The 22,259-nt window shown below is 40.9% G+C and overlaps 1 protein-coding gene across 3 annotated transcripts in view; it reads left to right on the forward strand.

The window, feature by feature from the left end:
* EIF2B3 (eukaryotic translation initiation factor 2B subunit gamma) overlaps window positions 1-22,259 on the forward strand; it is a 135,855-nt gene that overhangs the window by 52,091 nt on the left and 61,505 nt on the right. For all 3 annotated transcript variants that reach the window (XM_034963599.3, XM_034963618.2, XM_034963624.2), the window contains one exon: window positions 6,890-7,001. In XM_034963599.3, coding sequence (XP_034819490.1) covers window positions 6,890-7,001 — 112 coding nt within the window. The remainder of the gene's footprint in view (window positions 1-6,889; window positions 7,002-22,259) is intronic.

The following is a 22,259-nucleotide window of genomic DNA, read 5'->3' on the forward strand; positions in this document are numbered from 1 at the left end:
CCAAAATGTAAAGAGTATCTAATTATCTAAGATATATTATAATAAATAGCAGCCCCTCACCCTATCTATCCTCACCCCACTTAGAGATGCCACTTTCAACATTTTCAGCTAATTTTTTGGCATTTAACTCCATATCTCCAAATAACGTGCTTTTATTTTCTGTGTCTTAATTTTTTTAGCTTTAAGAATTATCTGTTCACTTCTTACTATAGAATGTAAAGATTTGGTTCTATTTTACCACATGCTCTGCCCCCACTACATGTATGCAACCTTGTATTTGGCCCAATTTCCTAATATAGTTATTCATATTGTATTATTAATTAACTGAATATTTTATGTTTATATTATCATGACTGTATAAATAGTATTCACAGTTGAGCCTTGTAGTATATGATTACTTTTCTCTTTCCTCCTCTTGTTTTCCTAAAGATTGTCTTGTTTTTTCATTTGCTTGTTTTTTATGTATTTGTCACTAATTCAACCCAAGCTCCAATTGTGTGAATTTCCTCTCCTTACATTGCAACACACTAGATGTCCTCTCAATTTCAAATTCTTCAAGGTACCTCTCCTAAAGCTTTTCTAACCTGAGTTAGTTGCCCTGCTGTAGAGCTGTCATTTTAGGTTCACCCTTCACTGTCATATCTTGAACCTCACGTTTTCTTCTTTCTTACTTTATACCCACATTTTCTGTAGGACACATCCTCTGGAAGCCTCCTGAGGTACAGATTGTGAGAAGTAAATTTTTGAGCTTTTGTATCCCTGAAAATGTCTTTATTCTGCCCACATATTTGTTTCATATTTTGGCTGGAAATAAACTTCTCTTGGAAATCATATCCCCTCAAAATTTTGAAGGTTTTTTGTTTTGTTTTGTTTTGTTTTACTGTCTTCTAGCTTTTCTTTTAAGAAGTCCAACATCATTCTGATTCTTGATTCTTTGCATGAAACACTTTTTTCCTCTTTTTCTTGGGATGGGAGGGGGAGCTTATAGGATCTTTTTGTTTCCAAAGTTCTTCAAGTGAGAACACTTAAAATCTACTCTCTTAGGAATTTTCAAGAATACAATACATTGTTACTAACTAGTCACCAAGTTGTATTAGGTCTCTTTATGAGCTTATTCCTCCTAAGTGAAATTTTGTATTCTTTGACAAAGGTCTCACAATAGTTTTTTGTTTGTTTGTTTGTTTGTTTATCGCATGGTATTCCTAAGCAGACTTCCATGCAAGTACTAACTAGGCCTGACCCTGCATAGATCAGATGAGATCAGATGCCTTCAGGGTGATATGGCTGTAGACCTCCCACCCCCACCCAGTAGTCTAAGTTTCTGGTTTCTTTTTCTTGTCTTACTGTGCTGGCCAGGACCTCCAATAAAATTTGTGTGTACAAATGATGCTAGTTGGCACCCTTTTCTCATTCCTGATTTTAAAAGGAATATTTTCAACATCTCTCCAGTTAAAATGATGTTTATTACTATAGGGGTGTGTGTGTGTGTGTGTGTGTGTGTGTGTGTGTTCGTTTTGAGACAGTCTCTCTCTGTTGTCCAGGCTAGAGTGCAGTGGCACAATCTTGGCTCACTGCAACCTCCGCCTCCTGGGTTCAAGCAATTCTCCTGCTTCAACCTCCCAAGTAGCTGGGATTACCGGCATGTGCCACCATGCCCAGCTAATATTTGTGTTTTGGTATGAGGTTTCGCCATGTTAGCAGAGATGATCTTGAACTCCTAGCCTCAAATGATCCACCTGCCTTGGCCTCCCAAAGTGCTGGGATTATAGGCGTGAGCCACCATGCCCAGCGTACTATACATTTTTATAGGTACTTGTTATCAGATTGAGAAAGTTCCTTTCTAGTTCTGATTTATTGGGAGCTTCTTGGCCCAAGGATATAAATTTTATCAGATGCTTTTTCTGCATCTATCAAGTGGTATATGATTTTTCTCTGATGATGTGATGATGATACCTGGGATAAACCCAACTCGGTCATGGCTTATTATCCTTTTACATGTTGTGTTAGTTTTTACTACATAACAAATGTTCCTAAACTCTAGTGGCTTAAAACAACAAACATTTACTTGCTTATGAGTCTGTAGGTTGGCAGTTTGGCCTAAGTGTAGCCAAGATGGCTCATCTCTGTTCAAGTGATATCAGCTAGTGTTTTAACAATTAATTACTTATAAAAGTTGCCACACATTTAACAGTTTAAAACAACACTGTGGGCCAAGAATCCAGGCATGACTTAGCTGGTCCACCAGTCTTTCAGAAGGCTGCAGTCAAGATGTCAGCTAGGGCTGGAGTCTCATCTGAAGGCTCAACTGGGAAGGGATTTGGTTCCAAGCTTACTTGGTTATTGGGAGAATTTCATTTCCCTAGGACTGTTGGACTGAACCTCAGTTTCCACCATGCTGTTGGCCAGAAGCTACCCTCCTTTCTTTATCACTTGGGCCTTTCCAACTTGGAAACTTACTTCATCAAAGCCAGCAAGGGAGAAACTCTTCTAGAAAGACAGAAGTCACAATCTTATGTAACCTAATTATAGAAGTAACATTTTATTACCTTTGCCACGTTCTGTTGGTTAGAAGCAAGTCACTAGGCCAGCCCACATTCAAGAAGGGATATACAAGAATGTGAATACCAGGAGGCAACTATCATTCTTATCTTAGTCTCCCGTAACTGGGCTCATTAATATGTATAGAGCCTTGGTTGGGCACAGTGGCTCACACCTGTAATCCCAGCACTTTGGGAGGTGGGTGGATCACCTGAGGTCAGGAGTTCGAGACCAGCCTGGCCAACATGGCAAAACCCCGTCTCTACTAAAAATACAAAAATTAGCTGGACATGGTAGCACATGCCTGTGGTCCCAGCTACTTGGGAGGTTGAGGCAGGAGAATTGCTTGAACCCGAGAGGCGGAGGTTGCAGTAAGCCAAGGTCGCACCACTGCACTCCAGCCTGGGCGACAGAGCAAGACTGCACCTCCAAAAAAAAGAAAAAATATATATAGGGAGAGCCTCAGCCTTGACAGCTGGATTTTTCTTTTCATCTAGTCTCTTACCATCCAGGGGGTTAGCCCAGGCTTGTTTACAAGGTAGCAGCAGCAGGTTCTAAGCATGACAGCAGAAGCTACAAAGTCTCTTGAAGTCTAAACTCAAAACACACACTGTCACTTCAGCTGCTGCGCTCTGTTAGTTCAAAGCTAGTTATGGAGCAAGCCCAGATATAAAGGATAGGGAACTAAACTTACCTTTGGATAGGAGGAGCTCCAACAAGTTTGTGACCCTTTTTAATCTACTCGACATACTATTTTGACTTGCTAATGAGTAAATTTGCCTGTTCCTTTCTCATAATATCCTTGCCTGGTTTTGGCATCAGGATCATGCTGGCCTTATAAAATGAGTTGGAATTCCTAACTCTAGACATAGCACCTACCATAGGGTAGGTGTACAAAGATATTTATTGGTAGAATGAATGAACCGATGAATGAATGGATAAGCAAAATGCCTGTAGATGAGACAGAAGAATCAGTCAGAAAAGTAAAAATCAACTAGGGAAAAAAACGTGAATACTTGAATATGACAGACTTTTTTTTTAATAGAAGTTCAGTTTTGTCTGCTTTCTTAAGTTTGTGTAGCCCTTCTTCTTAGGAAGACATTCTACAATTACCTGCTCTGCTCCCAAAGTGAAATTCCTATTTTGCTAAAGCAGAACAGAAAGAAACCTTTCCAAGTTTCTATAATTTGTATCACATTCTGAAGTCCCAGTTACTGTAATAGCTGCAAAGAAGCAATACGAGGTGGAGGGTCTGAGAGGGAGAGAAAAATGACTAAAGTGCAACATAGCTGAAAAATTGGCTGGCTGGAAATTATTGCTCCCAGGACATCAGTGATTCAAGGTTTCTGTGAGCCTTAGGACTTGAGTAGGGGAAGCATTCCAAATTATATCCAAAAATAACATCTCCGTGTTTCTTTTTTAAATGGCTGGCTCATAATGAGACCCTTACAGACTTTGTTACATTCTCAAGTTTCCATGTAATGTATAAGTTGATATATGTCTAAGCTGCTATGTGGCATTTGAAATTCTCTGCAAAATTTAGCTTCAGATTGGCAGCATTTGCTCTTCCTTTTTTGGATTTCATTTGGTTATTGAACTAAAAAAACCCAACATATAATTTTTTATAATTGTTTTTCCTCATTTATATTAAAACACTGCATATAAGATGACCAGAGACCATCTGATTGGTGATCTTGAATACTTTCAAGTACCTGAGCTAAACGTATTGTACAATTGAATAATATATTTGGTTATAGGTATACAGGCAGCTTTAGCCGACAGCGAAACATATTCTGTTATTTAGCAACCATTGTCTGTCAGTAGGAAGCAAATTCATCTCTACAGATCTCATTTTTCCTAGAGCTAAACTTTCTGTTTCTCCTATGTAAAGAGGTATTGAGGCATTGCTTTATGTGGTTGTTGTGAGGATTAAATTAGAGGGTGTATTTTGTTTAATTTTTAAACTTAACATTTTATTTAATGTTTTAGTTAATAACACTATTATAAATTCTTTACAAATATTAATTCACTTATTCTGCATAATAAACCTGTGAGACAAACGCTATTATTATCCCCATTTTATAGATGAAACTGAGGAAGAGAGGTTAAGTAACTTGCTCTAACATAAACTGGTAATTGGCTGAGCTGGGATTCATACCCAGGCAGTCTGGCTCCAGAAGTTCTGTTCTTAATCATTCTGCTATTTTGTCACTATGAGAAAATGTTTCTGTAAGCTATAGATACTGTACAGATGTTAGTAGCACATATTATTAAGTATGTAACACTGTACTAGATGTTATGGGAGATAGAAAAGAATCAGAAGCCTGCCTTTGAAAAGTTTATAATCTAGTCGGGGAAGAGAAGTATGACATAGAAAATAGCAATAATATAGCAGCCTGTAAGATCACTGTCTACCAAGACCTCTTCACACATAATAAAATATAGACTATACATAGCATAGAATCTACTGCCTGTAGTTAATGTTGGTTGAATGTGGATGACTTTAAATAATATTATTCCCATTTTCACAGTAAGAAGACCTAGGTTATTTGCAGAGAGAAAATTCTTTAAAAAAAAAAAACAACGAAGCGCCCTAAATAAATAAAGTAACTTTACTTAATTAATTTATTTATTTATTGAGATGGAGTCTCACTCTGTCGCCCAGGCTGGAGTGCAGTGGTGTGATCTCAGCTCACTGCAGCCTCTGCCTCCCAGGTTCAAGTGATTCTCCTGCCTCAGCCTCCCAAGTAGCTGGGATTACAGGCGCCTGCCACCACACTCAGCAGCTGATTTTTTTATTTTTAGTAGAGACGAGTTTCACCATGTTGGCCAGGCTGGTCTGGAACTCCTGACCTCAGGTGATCCACCTGCCTTGGCCTCCCAAAGTGCTGGGATTACAGGTGTGAGCCACCATGCCCGGCCTATTTATTTCTGAGAGAAGGTCTTGGTCTGTCACTCAAGCTGGAGTGCAGTACAGCAGTCATGGCTCACTGCAGCCTTAGCCTCCCAGGCTAAAGGGATCCCCCTGCCTCAGCTTCCTCACTATAGGTGCATGCCACCATGCCCAGCTAATTTTTTTATTATTTGTAGAGATGAGGTCTTGCAGTGTTGCCCAGGCTGATCTTGAATTCCTGGGCTCAAGTGATGCTTCTGCCTCAGCCTCCCAAAGTGCTGGAATTACAGGCAGGAACCACTGCCCAGCCACTCTCTCTTTCTTTGTAATATATATTCAATATATATAATGCATACATAATATAATATATATGATTATTATTTTCTGAGCTATCTGAGAATAAGTTGCAGATATGATTTTCCTTTGCCTTTAAATACGTCATTATGTATTTCCTCCCTCTCCTCCAAAAATGATAGTCTCTCAAAACAGGAAATTACATTGGTACCATACTTTAACATACAGACCTTGTTTAAACGTCACCAATTAACTTAATAATATCCTTTAGAGCAGTACAAAACAAATTTGATCACCCATGTTTTAAACACCATGGCATGTGCTATAGGACACTCATTGGTATAGTTTGGATGTTCCCCCATATCTCTTGTTGAAATGTAATCCCCAGTGTTGGAGGTAGGGCCTGGTGGGAGGTGTTTGGGTCATGGGTGTGGATCCCTCATGGCTTGGTGCTGTTCTTGTGATAGTGAGTGAGTTCTCATTTAAAGGTGTATGGCATCTCTCCCCCAGCTCTCTCTTATTCCCTCTTTTGCCATGTGACCAGCCTGCTCTCGCTTTACCTTCTGCCATGAGTAAAAAGTTCCCTGAGGCTTCCCCAGAAACCTCCTGTATGCTTCCTGTATACCCTGCAGAACCATGAGACAATTATAAATTATAAATCTTTCTTTGTAAATTACCTAGTTGCAGATTCTTTATAGTAACGCAAAATGGCCTAACACACTTATTATAGCTCCTCTCTCATCTCAATCCTGGTTTTTTTTTTTGAGATGGAATCTCACTCTGTCACCCAAGCTGGAGTGCACTACAGTGGCACGATCTCAGCTCACTGCAACCTCCACCTCCCGGGTTCAAGTAATTCTCCTGCCTCAGCCTCCCAAGCAGCTGGGACTACAGGGCGTAACACCACACTCGGCTAATTTTTGTATTTTTAGTAGAGACAGTCTTTCGCCATGTTGGCCAGGCTGGTCTCAAAGTCCTGACTCCAGGTGATCCACCCACCTTGGCCTCCCAAAGTCTTGGGATTACAGGCGTGAGCCACTGCACCCACCCTTCAATCCTGTGTTGTTTCCAAGAGCACTGAGCAGATACTGTGTTCCCTGGCGTATTCATACAGGCAGGGCAAATGGCTTTATTTGATTTTTTTTTTTCTTTTGTATGATTCAGTGGAGCAGCGTGACTTCATTGGAGTGGACAGCACAGGAAAGAGGCTGCTCTTCATGGCTAATGAAGCAGACTTGGATGAAGAGCTGGTCATTAAGGGATCCATCCTACAGAAGTAAGCCCTAGGGTTTTTTCTTCTGGCAATTCTCCTTGTCTTAAAACAAAATAAAACCACCCAGTGGATGGGAAAGAGGGAATGAAAACTAGACTATACTGTGTGAAATTGACAAAAGTATGTGAATATTTTTCCCATGAGACAGGATGAAGGCTTTTCTTCACTGCATAAGCCTGTTTCCCTGTCTTTTCTTGCCAAGGTAGAGCCAAATCCTGCAAAAGAGTAAAGCAAAGCAGCTGTGAGGAGAACAGGACTGTCTTTCTGACAGTGTTATAAATCCCCTTTAAAAAAAAAAAGTGGTAAAAAAAAAACACATGACATAAAATGTACCATTGTAACCTTTGTTTTTTTGTTTTGTTTTGGTTTGGTTTGGTTTGGCTTTGGTTTTTGTTTTAAGTTTTTTGAGACTGAGTCTCACTCTGTCACCCAGGCTGGAGTGCAGTGGTGCAATCTTGGCTCACTGCGACCTCTGCCTCCTGGGTTCAAGTGATTCTCCTGCCTCAGCCTCCTGAGTAGCTGGGATTACAGGTATGCGCCACCACGCCCAGCTAATTTTTGTATTTTTAGTAGAGACGGAGTTTCACCATGTTGGCCAGGCTGGTCTCGAACTCCTGACCTCAAGTGATCCGCCCACCTCGGCCTCCCAAAGTGCTGGGATTACAGGCGTGAGCCACCATGCGGCCCATTCTAAGTGGCCTTTTTTTTTTTGGAGAGGGAGTCTTGCTCTGTTGCCCAGGCTGGAATGCAATGGTGCAATCTTGGCTCACTGTAACCTCCGCCTCCCAGGTTCAAGCGATTCTCCTGCCTCAGCCTCCCAAGCAGCTGGGACTACAGGCATGTGCCACCACACCCAGCTAATTTTTGTATTTTTAGTAGATACGGGGTTTCACCATATTGGCTGGGCTGGTATTGAACTCCTGACCCGTAGTCCACCCGCCTCAGCCCCCAAAGTGCTGGGGATTACAGGAGTGAGCCACCGTGCCCAGCCCTAAGTGGCCATTTTTAAGTGAACAGTTGAGTAGTGTTAAATGTGTTCACATTGTGGTGAAACAGATCTCGAGAACTTTCATCTTGCAAATCTGAAATTCTATACCTATCAAACAACAGCTCCCCTCCCCATTTTTTTCTCCCCACAAGGCCTTGCTACCCACGATTCTACTTTAAATATCTAAGTGAAATCATACAATATTGGTCTTTTTCTGACTGGCTAATTTTACTTAGCATAATGTCCTCAAGGTTTGTCCATGCCGTAGCATATAACGGATTTCGTTTTTTTTAAGGCTGAATAATACTCCGTTGTATGTATGTAGCCACATTTTGTCATCCATTTATCTTCTGACAGACATTTGAGTTGCTGCCACCTCTTGGCTATTGTGAATAGTGCTGCAGTGAACGTGGGTGTACAGACATCTCTTCAAGACCTTGCTTTCAGTTCTTTTGGATATATATTTAGAAGTGGGATTACTGGATCATATGGTAGAGAACTATGATGTTTAATTTTTTGAGGAAACTACATACTGTTTCCATGGCATTTTCACTATTTTACAATCCCACCAACAGTGCATAAGAGCCCCAGTTTCTCCACACCAGTACTTACATGGTAGCTGGTCTCAGATACAGAAGGAAAAGAGAATTCATTTATGTTATATCAAAACAAATAAAACATCTGGGCAGAGCCATGACTCAAGCATGAGTAAGCTCAAAAGAATCAGAATGTCAGCTGTACAAATATACTACAGAAAACAAAATGAAAGCAAGAAAAATGTCTCGTAAAAGACAAAGAAGCTATCCTGAAAAGAATATAACTCAAGAAACAGAAGAAATTTTCTTAAAACTATGCAACTGTATAACCATAAAACTACTTATTACAACATGAATTTAATAAATAAAAGTTCAGTAATGAGATGATAAAAAAGAGGATATTATAGAACTAAAAAAAAGAGGATTGGCCAGGCATGGTGGCTCACGCCTGTAATTCCAGCACTTTGGGAGGCAGAGGCAGGTGGATCACAAGGTCGGGAGATCGAGACCATCCTGGCTAACACAGTGAAACCCCGTCTCTACTAAAAATACAAAAATTAGCCAGGCGTGGTGGCATGTGCCTGTAGTCCCAGCTACTTGGGAGGCTGAGGCAGGAGAATTGCTTGAACCCAAGAGTCAGGGGTTGCAGTGAGCCTAGATTGCACCATTGCACTCCAGCCTGGGCGACAGAGTGAGACTCGGTCTCAAAAAACAAACAAAAACAAACAAAAAAAGGATTAAATGATTACAGAGTTAATAAATTTTAAAATAGCTAAAGAATGGCATAGACACCACTGAAAATCAAATTATTGACAAAGAGGAATGGTCTGAGATATCAGTGATCTAGGTAAAAAAGAAAATCGTTTAAGAAATTAGAATCTCTGGCTGGGCGCGGTGGCTCACGCCTGTAATCCCAGCACTTTGGGAGGCCTAGGCGGGGGGATCACGAGGTCGGGGGATCACGAGGTCAGTAGATCAAGACCATCTTGGCAAACACGGTGAAACCCTGTCTCTACTAAAAATACAAAAAATTAGCTGGGTGTGGTGGCAGGCACCTGTAGTCCCAGCTACTCGGGAGGCTGAGGCAGGAGAATGGCATGAACCTGGGAGGCAGAGCTTGCAGTGAGCTGAGATTGCACCACTGTACTCCAGCCTGGGTGACACAGCGAGACTCTGTCTCAAAAAAAAAAAAAAAAGGAAAGAAATTAGAATCTCTGAGGTTGGAGGATTGCTTGAGCCTAGGAGGTTGAGGCTGCAGTGAGCCATGATTGTACTACTGCACTCCAGGCTGGGTGACAGAGTGAGACCCTGTCTCAAAAAAATGAAAGAAAGAAAGAGAGAAAGAGAAGGAGGGAGGGAGGAAGGAAGGGAGGAAAAGAAAGAAATTAGAATCTCATAGAAATGAAATACAAAGATGATTAAATGTAATTAATGAATTAATGCCTCTGAATTAGAACATGGATTTCTAGAAAGAAATGAAGAGAGAAGAAAACATCAGTGAAATAATTTTTAAAATTTTCTGAGGATAAAAGGAGCTGGGTTTCTAGACTGAAAGGAAACTGAGTTCCCAGTAAAATGGAGAAAAGAAACATACCAAGGTTATCATTGTGAAACTGTATAACTGCTAACGAAGAGATCTTACAAGCTCCCGGAGAGGAGAGAGGATATCATATACAAAGGAATTAAAATAGCTTTGAACTTCCTAACAGCAACACTGGCAACTATAAACAATGACTTTAACATTCTTATTTCTATCTAATCAAACTATCAATCAAATATGAGAGTAGAATGAGAACTTTTTAGACATTTGTTTTCCATGCATCTATTTTGAGAAAGCTACTAGACAAGGATGCCCACTTTCAGTGCTGTTACCCAGCATAGTACTGGAAGTCCTAGCTAGAGCAGTCAAACAAGAGAAGGAAATAAAGGGCATCTAAATTGGAAAGGAAGAAGTCAAATTATCTGTGTTTGCAGATGAAATAATCTTGTATTTGGAAAAAACTAAAGACTCCATGAAAAACTATTAGAACTGATAAATATAGTAAAGTTCCAGGATACAAAATCAATATATGAAAATCAGTAGTATTTCTATATGCTAACAGCAAAGGATCTGAAAAAGAATTAGCCGGGCATGGTGGTATGTGCCTGTAGTCCCAGCTACTTGGGAGGCTAACGCATAAGAAGTGCTTGAAGCTGGGAGGCAGAGGTTACAGCAAGCTGAGATGGTGCCACTGCACTCCAGCCTGGGCAACAGAGCAAGACTCAGTCTCAAAAAAAAAAAAAAAAAATCTGAAAAAGAAATCAAGAAAGTAATTCTATTACAATAGCTACAAATAAAATAAAATACCTGGGGATTAACTTAACCAAAGAAGCAAAAGGTCTCTACAATGAAAATTATAAAATATTGATGCAAGAATTTGAAGAGGACACAAAAAATGGAAAGATATTCCATGTTCCTGGATTGAAAAAATCAGTATTGTTACAATATCCATACTCCTCAAAGCAATCTGCAGATTTTTTTTTTTTTTTTTTTTGTCTTGAGACAGAGTCTCGCTCTATATCCCAGGCTAGAGTGCAGTGGTGTGATCTCAGCTCACTGCAACCTCCACCTCCCGGGCTCAAGTGATTCTCCTGCCTCAGCCGCCCAAGTAGCTGGGATTACAGGCGCCCACGACCATGCCCAGCTAATTTTTGTATTTTTAGTGGAGATGGGGTTTCACCATGTTGCCCAGGCTGGTCTTGAACTCCTGACCTCAGGTGACCCTCCTGCCTCGGCCTCCCAAAGTGCTGAGATTACAGGCGTGAGCCACCATGCCTGGCTGCAATCTATAGATTTTATGCAATCCCTATCAAAATACCAATGACATTCTTCACAGAAATAGAAAAAACAATCCTAAAGTTTATATGGAATTGGCTGGGCATGGTGGCTCACGCCTGTAATTCCAGCACTTTGGGAGGCCAAGGCGGGTGAATCATTTGAGATCAGGAGTTAGAGACCAGAGACCAGCCTGGCCAATGTGGTGAAACCCCATCTCTACTAAAAATACAAAAATTAACTGAGCGTGGTCGTGGGCACCTGTGATCCCAGCTACTTGGGAGGCTGAGGCAGGAGTATCACATGAGATGGAGGTTGCAGTGAGCTGAGATTGCACCATTGCACTCCAGCCTGGGTGACAGAGCAAGACTCCATCTCAAAAAAAATAAATAAAAATAAAATGAAATATATATATATATGGAATTACGGAAGACCCAGAATAGCCAAAGTTATCCTAAGCAAAAAGAACAAAGCTACAGGAATCATATTACCTGACTTCAAATTATACTACAGAGCTTTGGTAACCAAAACAGCATGGTACTGACATAAAAACAGACACATAGGTCAGTGGAACAGAATAGAGAACCAGAGATAAATCCATACACCTTCAGTGAACTCATTTTTGACAAAGGTGCCAAGAATATACGTTGGGGAAAGGACAATCTCTTCAATAAATGGTGCTAGGAAAACTGGATATCCATATGCAAAAGAATGAAACTAGACCCCTGTCTCTTGCCATATACAAAAATCAAATCAAAATGGTTAAAGACCTAAATCTAAGACCTCAAACTATGAAGGTACTACAAGAAACCATTGAGGAAAGTCTCCAGGACATTGGTCTGAGCAAAGATGTCTTGAGTAATACCCCACAAGCACAGGCAACCAAAGCAAAATGGACAAATGGGATCATATCAAGTTAAAAAGCTTCTGCACAGCAAAGGAAACAATCAATAAAGTAAAGAGACAACCCACAGAATGAGAGAAAATATTTGCAAACTACCCATCTGACAAGGGATTAATAACCAGAATATAGAAGGAGCTCAAACAACTCTATAGGAGAAAACCTAATCTGACTTTTAAATAGGCAAAAGATTTGAATAGACATTTCTCAAAAGAAGTCATACAAATAAATGCCAAGCAGATATATGAAAAGGTGTTCAACATCACTGATCATCAGAGAATGCAAATAAAAACAATGAGATGTCATCTCACCTTAGTTAAAATGCCTTTTATCCAAAAGTGAGGTAGTAGCAAATGCTGGCAAGGTTGTGGAGAAAGGGGAACTCTCATATACTGTTTATGGGAATATAAATTAGTACAGCCACTATGGAGAACAGTTTGGAGGTTCCTCAAAAAAGTAAAAATAGAGCTACCATACAATCCAGCAATCCCACTCCTAGGTATATACCCACAAGAAAGGAAATCAGTATATTGAAGAGATATTTGCGTTCCTATGTTTATTGCAGCACTGTTCACAATAGCCAAGATTTGGAAGCAACCTAAGCGTCCATCAACAGATGAATGGATAAAGAAAATGTGGTACATATACACAATTAAGTACTATTCAGACATAAAAAAGAATGAGATCCTGTCATTTACTACAACATGGATGGAACTGGAGGTCATTATGTTAAGTGAAATAAGCCAGGCTCAGAAAGACAAACTGCATGTTTTCACTTACTTGTTTGTGTGAGCTAAAAATCAATGGAACTCATGGAAGTAGAGAGTAGAAGGATGGTTACCAGAGGCTGGAAAGGGTAGAGAGTGTGGGGGTGGTGGGAGTGGGGAATGGTTAATGGGTACAAAAAATTAGTTAGAAAGAATGAATAAAACCTAATATTTGCTAGCACAACAGGGTGACTATAATAAAAAATAATTTAATTGTACATTTTAAAATAACTAAGAGAGTATAATTGGATTGTTTGTCACACAAAGGATAAATGCTTGAGGTAATGGATACCCCCATTTACCCTGATGTGATTATTACGTATTGCATGCCTGTGTCAAAATATCTCATGTAACCCATCAGTGTATGTACCTAGCATGTACCCACAAAAATTAAAAATTAAATTAAAAAAGGAAAGCTGCTAGAGTTTATATAGCACCAAAACCTTAGCATAAACTAAGAAAGAGGAAGACACAGGATATAAGAAAAAGGGCACTGATGCTTGAACCTGGGAGGCAGAGGTTGCAGTGAGCCTAGATCGCATCATTGCACTCCAGCCTGAACGACAGAGGGAGACTCTGCTCAAAAAAAAAAAAGAAAGAAAAAGGACATTCAGGCCGGGTGCAGTGGTTCATGCCTATAATCCCAGCACTTTGGGAGGCCGAGGTGGGCAGATCACGAGGTCAGGAGATCAAGACCATCCTGGCCAACATGGAGAAACTCCATATCTACTAAAAAAAAAAAAAAAAAAAAGTAGCCAGGCATGTTGTCGCATGCGTGTAATCCCAGCTACTTGGGAGGCTGAGGCAGGAGAATCGCTTGAACCCGGGAGGTGGAGATTGCGGTGAGCCGAGATTGCACCACTGCACTGCAGCCTGGTGACAGAGTGAGCCTCCGTCTCAAAAAAAAAAAAAAAAAAAGGACATTCAATTAAGATGAAATGAATCCCCAGTATGATGATGAAGGGAGATTCCAGGCTAACACATGTACACCCAGTATAAATGGCAACCAGACCACACTGGAATAGGTCAGAAAACTTGGGAATGATTTCTTCAAGATGATCATATTTCTTCTGATGAAAATGACACAACATGTGATGTGTTTCAACATTTTGAGATGATTTGGAGCACTTAAGTAGTTAGTTTGGAGTTGAACTATTGGTAAGCACCTAGAAAACTAAGAAATAAGACAATTATTCACACCAAGGCAAACCACAAAAATGTGCAGGTGAAAAAATTCTTAGTGACTGTGTGGTTCAGCTGTAACTAATTTTTTTTTTTTTTTATTTGAGAGGGAGTCTCAGTCTGTTGCCCAGGCTGGAGTGCAGTGCCGTGATCTCAGCTCACTGCAGCCTCCACCTCCTGGGTTCAAGTGATTCTCCTGCCTCAGCCTCCCGAGTAGTTGGGATTACAGGCGTGTGCCACCACGCCCAGCTAATTTTTTTGTATTTTTAATAGAGATGGAGTTTCACCATGTTGGCCATGCTGGTTTCGAACTCCTGACCTCAAGTGATCCACCCACCTCAGCGTCCCAAAGTGCTAGGATTACAGGCATTAGCCACTGAGCCCGGCCTGTAACTAATATTTAAATATGCATACTAATGCAGTCACTGATACAGTCTAACCCAAATTATGATTTAATTACTTTGGAATGATGAGATGAGGTTAGTATGTTGGAAGCATGAGGGAATAAAAGAGTGAAATCGTCCTTTTCTATAGTTAATAGCTAATACGTAGAGCTGAAGTCATAATAACTTGAGCATTGATTATTGAGCTGACCAAAATAATATAACAATTATTGGGAAGGTAAAAGGCATAAGGAAGTATGGGTGTATATGATGGGAGCAGGGTTGATGATGAAAATAAGTTAAATCCTGTTTTCCACAATGGAAAATCAGATTATTCCTGAAATGGAAAACCTGAAAAATACCAATATAAGAATGCTATTGGTTAGGTGCAGTGGCTTACGCCTGTAATCCCAGCACTTTGGGAGGCAGAGGCAGGTGGATCACCTGAGGCCAGGAGTTTGAAACCAGCCTGGCTAACTTGGTGAAACCCTGTTTCTACTAAAAATACAAAAAATTAGCCGGGTGTGGTGGTGTGCACTGGTAATCCCAGCTACCCAGGAGGCTGAGGCAGGAGAATTGCTTGAACCTGGGAGGTGGAGGTTACAGTAAGCCAAGCTGGTGCCATTGCACTCCAGCTTGTGCAACAAGAGTGAAACTCCGTCTTAAAAAAAAAAAAAAAAAAAGCTACTATGCTATTGCTGGGCACAGAGGCTCACTCCTATAATCCCAGCACTTTGGGAGGCCAAGACAGCCAGGTCACTTGAGGTCAGAAGTTTGAGACCAGACTGGTCAACATGGTGAAATCCTCTCTACTAAAATTAGAAAAATTATTTGAGCGTGGTGGTGGATGCATGTAATCCCAGCTACTCGGGAGGCTGAGGCAGGAGAATCGCTTGAACTTGGGAGGCAGAGATTACAGTGGAGCCAAGATTGTGCCACTGCACTGCATTCCAGCCTGGGGGACAGAGCGAGACTCCATCTCAAAAAAAAAAAAAAAAAAAAAGGCTGGGCACAGTGGCTCATGCCTGTAATCCCAGCACTTTGGGAGGCCGAGGCGGGTGGATCATGAGGTCAGGAGATTGAGACCATCCTGGCTAACACGGTGAAACCCCGTCTCTACTAAAAATACAAAAAATTAGCCGGGCGTGGTGGCGGGCGCCTGTAGTCCCAGCTACTCAGGATGCTGAGGCAGGAGAATGGCGTGAACCCGGGAGGCGGAGCTTGCAGTGAGCCGAGATCGCACCACTGAACTCCAGCCTGGGCAACAGAGGAAGACTCCGTCTCAAAAAAAAAAAAAAAAAAAGAGTGTTATTGGTGGCAAAATAAATACTAAGTGGATCTGCTAAAAGAGTTAAAAATGGGCATATCTGGGGAACAGAAAATGGGCAGGAAAGGGAATAGATGATTCAGTTTTTTTCATTAAAAGCCTTGAGAAACTACTTGCCTCTTTATATGCATATATAACTTCAATTTTAATTTTTTAAAATAAGAGCAAGATATATAATACATTAAAATTTCTGAATCAAGTAAAATCTGAAGATTTTTTTTTCTTTCTTTTTTTTTTGAGATGGAGTTTTTGCTGTTGTTGCCTAGGCTGGAGTATAATGGCATGATCTCGGCTCACCGCAACCTCTGCCTCCCGGGTTCAAGCTATTCTCCTGCCTCAGCCACCAGAGTAGCTGGGATTATAGGCATGAGCCACTATGCCTGGCTGATGTTGTATTTTTAGTAGAGATGGGGTTTCACCATGTTGGTCAGGCTGGTCTCAAACTCCTGACCTCAGGTGATTGGCCCACCTCAGCCTCCCAAAGTGCTGGGATTACAGGTGTGAGCCACCGCACCTGGCATATCTGCAGATTTTAAGAGTATAGTGTGTTCTAAGATAATTTGGCCAGATTTATCCTAATGTACTTATGAAGCTTCAGGGATAAAGAGAGAATTCAAGTATCCAGAGGCAAAAAGCAAATCATTTACATGGAAGAAAAAAATTAGGCTTACCTCTGAGTTATTCCCAACATTTAATACAAGAGGAACAATGTCCCGTCCACAGACTTTTCAGGGAAAGCAAGTGGAACTCGAGAATATTATAAACTGAGTATGCAGATTGATAGATAACCAGAAAAAAAAGAATATTATAAACAATGAAGATTTTATTCAAATATAAAAGCAGTAGGCATTCTCAGGCATGAAAAGACTTATGACATATGAGCCCTGAGCCCTTCCTTTTCTTTTTTCTTTTTTTTTTTTTTTGCGACAGAATCTTGCTCTGTCTCAAGGCTGGAGTACAGTGGCTCACTGCAGCCTCTGCCTCCTGGGCTCAATCAATCCTCCTACCTCAGCCTCCTGAGTAGCTACCACTATGGGTGTGCACCACCACATTTGGCTAATTTTTGTTTGTTTTTTGTTGCGATGAAGTCTCATTATATTGCCCGGGCTGGTCTCAAACCCCTGGGCTCAAGTGATCCTCCCACCTTGGCCTCCCAAAGTGCTGGGATTACAGGAGTGAGCCACCATGCCAGGCCTGAGCCCTTCTTGAAAATAAAACTTCAACCAGCCTGTAATCCTAGCACTTTGGGAGGCCAAGGTGGGAGGATCACTTGAGCCCTGGAGTTTGAGATCAGCCTGGGCAATATGGTGAGATCTTGTCTCTATAAAAATAAAAATAAAAATAAATAACCAAGCATGGTGGTGTATCCCTGTAGTCCCAGCTACTCCGGAGGCCAAGGTAGGAGAATTGTGTGAGCCCAGGAGGCAGAGGCTGCAGTGAGCCAAGATGATGCCACTGCACTCTAGCCTGGACAACAGAGAGAGACCCTGTCTCAAAATTAAAATAAAATAAAATGCCAAGAATTGAGTCAAAATAAAGAATATGGTAATAGAGAAACCATGTTCATTAACATTTAGCCCATTTATATGTAGAACTGACACACAACAACTATAGGAATTATGGTTGCAGAATGTAATTTAAATATCTTGAACCTGGACAACATAAAAATATAACTGCCAAAAATCAAGAGATAAAAGTGTGGGAAGAAAAAACATTGCTAGATATTAATAACATCATCTTTCATAGTAGGAAGTTAGAAAACATTAACAGACCTAAAAAAACCATAATAATTTCAACCTCTTAATATTTTGTTCTTAAAATCTGTTTTTAGGCACAAGATCTTCTAAAAAATAGTATCTTTAATGGTGAAGATATATTAAGTTTACTATTTCCTTCATTTTTACTTTTTCTTTTTTCTTTTGTTAAATACCAGTAAAATTGAATAGTCATTTTTATATTAAAAATAAAATTTTTTAAATAGCATTTTGTTTTTTATAACAGTACATCTATTTGTATATGTACATAAAGAAGTGTCTATAATGATTGTTATTCCTGGGTAATAAGAATTAAAGCCAGGCACAGTGGCTCACTCCTGTAATCCCAGCACTTTGGGAGACCTAGGCTGGAGAATCACTTTAGCCCAGGATTTCAAGACCAGCCTGGGCAACATAGCAGGACCTCATCTCTATAAATAATTTTTTTTAATTCGCTGGGCATGGCAGCACATGCCTCTAATCCCAGCTGCTTAGGTGGCTGAGACAGGAGGATTGCTTGAGCCTGGGAGGCCAAGGCTGCAGTGAACTTTCATCATTCTTGAGAGGAATTACCGGGGAGTTCGAGGCTGCAGTGCGTTGTGATCATGCCATTGCATTCCAGCCTAGACGACAGAACGAGACCCTATCTCAAAAAATAATAATAATAATATATATATATATTTTTGAGACAGGGTCTCACTCTGTCACCCAGACTGGAGTGCAGTGGCACAATCTCTGCTTACTGCAGTCTCCGCCTCCCAGGCTCAAGCAATTCTCCTGCCTCAGTCTCCCAAGTAGCTGGGATTACAGGCATGTGCCACTACCACTCAGCTAATTTTTGTATTTTAAGTAGAGACAGGGTTTCACCATGTTGGCCAGGCTGGTCTTGAACTGCTGACCTCAAATGATCTACCTGCCTCGGCTTCACAAAGTGCTGGGATTACAGGTGTGAGCCACCACACCTGACCAAAAAATAAAATAAAATTTAAAATAATGGGCGGGGCATGGTGGCTCACGCCTGTAATCCCAGCACTTTGGGAGGCCGAAGCGGGCGGATCACAAGGTCAGGAGTTCGAGACCATCCTGGCTAACACGGTGAAACCGCATCTCTACTAAAAATACAAAAAATTAGCTGGGCGTGGTGGCGGGAACTTGTAGTCCCAGCCACTTGGGAGGCTGAGGCAGGAGAATGTCGTGAAACCGGGTGGCGGAGCTAGCAGTGAGCCAAGACCGTGCTACTGCACTCCGGCCTGGGTGACAGAGCGAGACTCCGTCTCAAAAAAGGAAGGAAGGGAGGGAGGGAAGAAAGGAAGGGAGGGAGGGAAGAAAGGAAGGGAGGGAGGGAAGAAAGGAAGGAAGGAAGGATAATTTTTTAAACTCTTAGTAATTCTCTAAAATCCTTGAATTCTGTAAAATAAGTACATCTTTTTTCATAAAATAAATGTGATGTTTCTTTTTTAAAAACAACATTTATGCTGAGATAGTAACAATTCTGGAAAGTGGAAGTATTGATGATTATTATTTTTTTCTTTGTACTTTTCTGTATTTTAAAAAATTTTCTGGCTGGGCACAGTGGCTCACGCCTATAATCCCAACACTTTGAGAGGCCGAGGTGGGCGGATCACCTGAGGTAAGGAATTTGAGACCAGCCTGGCTAACACAGTGAAACCCATTTCTACTAAAAATACAAAAAATTACCCAGGCATGGTGGCGCACACCTGTAATCCCAGCTACTTGGGAGGCTGAGGCAGGAGAATCACTTGAACCTGGGAGGCGGAGGTTGCAGTGAGCCGAGATCACGCCATTGCATTCCAGCTTGGGCAACAAGAGTGGAACTCTGCCTCAAAAAAAAAAAAAAAAAAAAAATTCCCAATTTAAAAAGTTTTAAAAGCAAGTAAGGCTGGGTGTGGTGGCTCACACCACTAATGTCCACTTTGAGAGACCAAGGCAAGAGAATAACTTGAGGCCAGGAGTTTGAGACCAGCCTGGGCAACATCCTGAGACTACATCTCTACAAAAAGTTTTTGAAAAAATTACCTGGGCATGTTGACGCATACCTGTAGTCCCAGCTACTTGGGAGGCTGAGGCTGCAGAATCACTTGAACCCGGGAGGCGGAGGTTGCAGTGAGCCGAGATTGCGCCATTGCACTCCAGCTTGGACAACAAGAGTGAAACTCCATCTAAAAAAAAAAAAAAATTCCCAATTTAAAAAGTTTTAAAAGCAAGTAAGGCTGGGTGCGGTGGCTCACACCTCTAATGTCCACTTTGGGAGACAGAGGCAAGAGGATCACTTGAGGCCAGGAGTTTGAGACCAGCCTGGGCAACATCCTGTGACCCCCATCTCAGTTTTTGAAGAATTACCTGGGCATGGTGATGCGTGCCTGTAGTCCCAGCTACTTGGGAGGCGGAGACGGGAAGATCCCTTGCACTCAGGAGTTTGAGGCTACAGTGAACTTTTTTCATGCCACTGAACTCTAGCCTGGGTGACAGAGTGAGACCCTCTATCTGTACAAGATTTTTTTTTTTTTTTTTCATTAAAACAGGCAACAGGGCCATCTAACTGGCAGGCTGTAGTTTGCTGACCCCACTCGGGTTCTTTTTTTTCTCCATAAAGAATATCTGTGACAGAGCCTTGTGAGCACAGCTTGTTTCTTACAGTGGTCAGGATATAGCTGACTAGCTCTGGAATTCTGCGAAGAAAGAAGTAAGGGTTTTGTTTTGGATTTTTTTTTCCTAAATCCATTTATCAAAATAAAAACGTAGGAAGCAGAGGGAGTTTTTTTGTATTTCAGAAAAGCTCGCCACAAGATGCAATTAAACAATATCGCTTAATGTATTAAAAAATATGATCTTATTTGTAGCTATTAGGTTGGTGCAAAAGTAGTTACGGTTTTTGCCTTTTTTTTTTTAACAAAAACCACAATTGCTTTTGCACCAACGTAATATTTCTAGAATTACGAACTGCCACAGCTGGAAGGTCATTTAGTTAGTCTAGTCTTCTATATTTCAGGCAATGATTCTGAAAGCAAGGAAGAAGGGGTTTTGTTCAATGTTGTATCTAGTTAGGGACAGAACTAGTCCTTATTCATGAGGACATTCTACTTTCAGGAACACATCCAAATCTGGTCAAACCACTGTTTTGGTATTTAAGGCAGAAGACTTTTTCCTTGAGGCAGGGGACTTTATCTCAAATAGCTCATCAGCCTTGGTGGAAGATTCAATTATGCATGAAAAAGTTAACAAACAATAGCAAGGGATATCAGATACTGAACAGTTGTGTCCAACAGACAGTGTTCTAAGAATTCAAAGGAGGTATCTAATCCTAGGCGCTGAGGTCGTCAGGGAAACAGAATAGAATAATTCAGACTTGAAGGATTGATTTGGTCCGGATATGGAAAGAGACATGGGAAGCCAGCTGAATCCTATATGCCGAGAATGCCACGAGCAAAGGTGGGGAAGGACAGTTTGACCTGAATGGAAGGTTCATGTTGGGAAACTTGAGGAGATAAGGCTGAGATGTTAAGTTGGTCTAAAAATAGAGAGCCTTGAATACCAGGGAATTATTAAAAACTTTTGAGGAAGGAAATGATTATTCAAATATAGGATTCTGAAAAAAAATAATCTGACAGAAGTATGTAGGATAGATTTAAGGTATATAAGACTTGAAAAGTATCACAGTGTTGGATTGCTAAATTCAAGACTCTCAAGGAATTCTGTCCTTTGGAATACAGAAAGGAAAACTAATTGTGATTAGCAATTATTATGTGAAATGAGGGTCCTGACCCACATGCATCCATCAAGCACTGATGTTTATGCTTTGTTCTGTATTAGAGATAGCAGCCTTAGACATTAAGTTCTTAAAAGCACTATTCACAATAGCAAAGACTTGGAACCAACCCAAATGTCCAACAATGATAGACTGGATTAAGAAAATGTGGCACATATACAGCATGGAATACTATGCAGCCATAAAAAATGATGAGTTCATGTCCTTTGTAGGGACATGGATGAAATTGGCAATCATCATTCTCAGTAAACTATCGCAAGAACAAAAAACCAAACACCGCATATTCTCACTCATAGGTGGGAATTGAACAATGAGAGCACATGGACACAGGAAGGGGAACATCACACTCTGGGGACTGTTGTGGGTTGGGGGAGGGGGGAGGGATAGCATTGGGAGATATACCTAATGCTAGATGACGAGTTAGTGGGTGCAGCGCACCAGCATGGCACATGTATACATATGTAACTAACCTGCACATTGTGCACATGTACCCTAAAATTTAAAGTATAATAAAAAACAAAACAAAACAAAACAAACAAACCAAAAAGCAAGACTCATACGTTTCTCTGGTTACAACTAAAGGGTGGGTGGAGGTTGTTTTCTGTTTTCTTTTTAACCTCTGTGGGAACTAGTTTATGGCTCCATACAATGGAGTGTTAGTAACTGCCTTAATTGTAATTACATTTGACAATGAGAGCAAGGCTTGGACATGATGGGAGCAAAGAAGATGGACCTAGTCAGAGGTGAGGTGATAATGAAGAGCAGGTGGATGTGTCTTTTTCCTTCATAGATGTCAAGCTCAGGGCCTTGACTAAGCACTG

Source organism: Pan paniscus, chromosome 1 (genome assembly GCF_029289425.2).
Source record: "Pan paniscus chromosome 1, NHGRI_mPanPan1-v2.0_pri, whole genome shotgun sequence".
NCBI classification, from domain to species: Eukaryota; Metazoa; Chordata; class Mammalia; order Primates; family Hominidae; genus Pan; species Pan paniscus.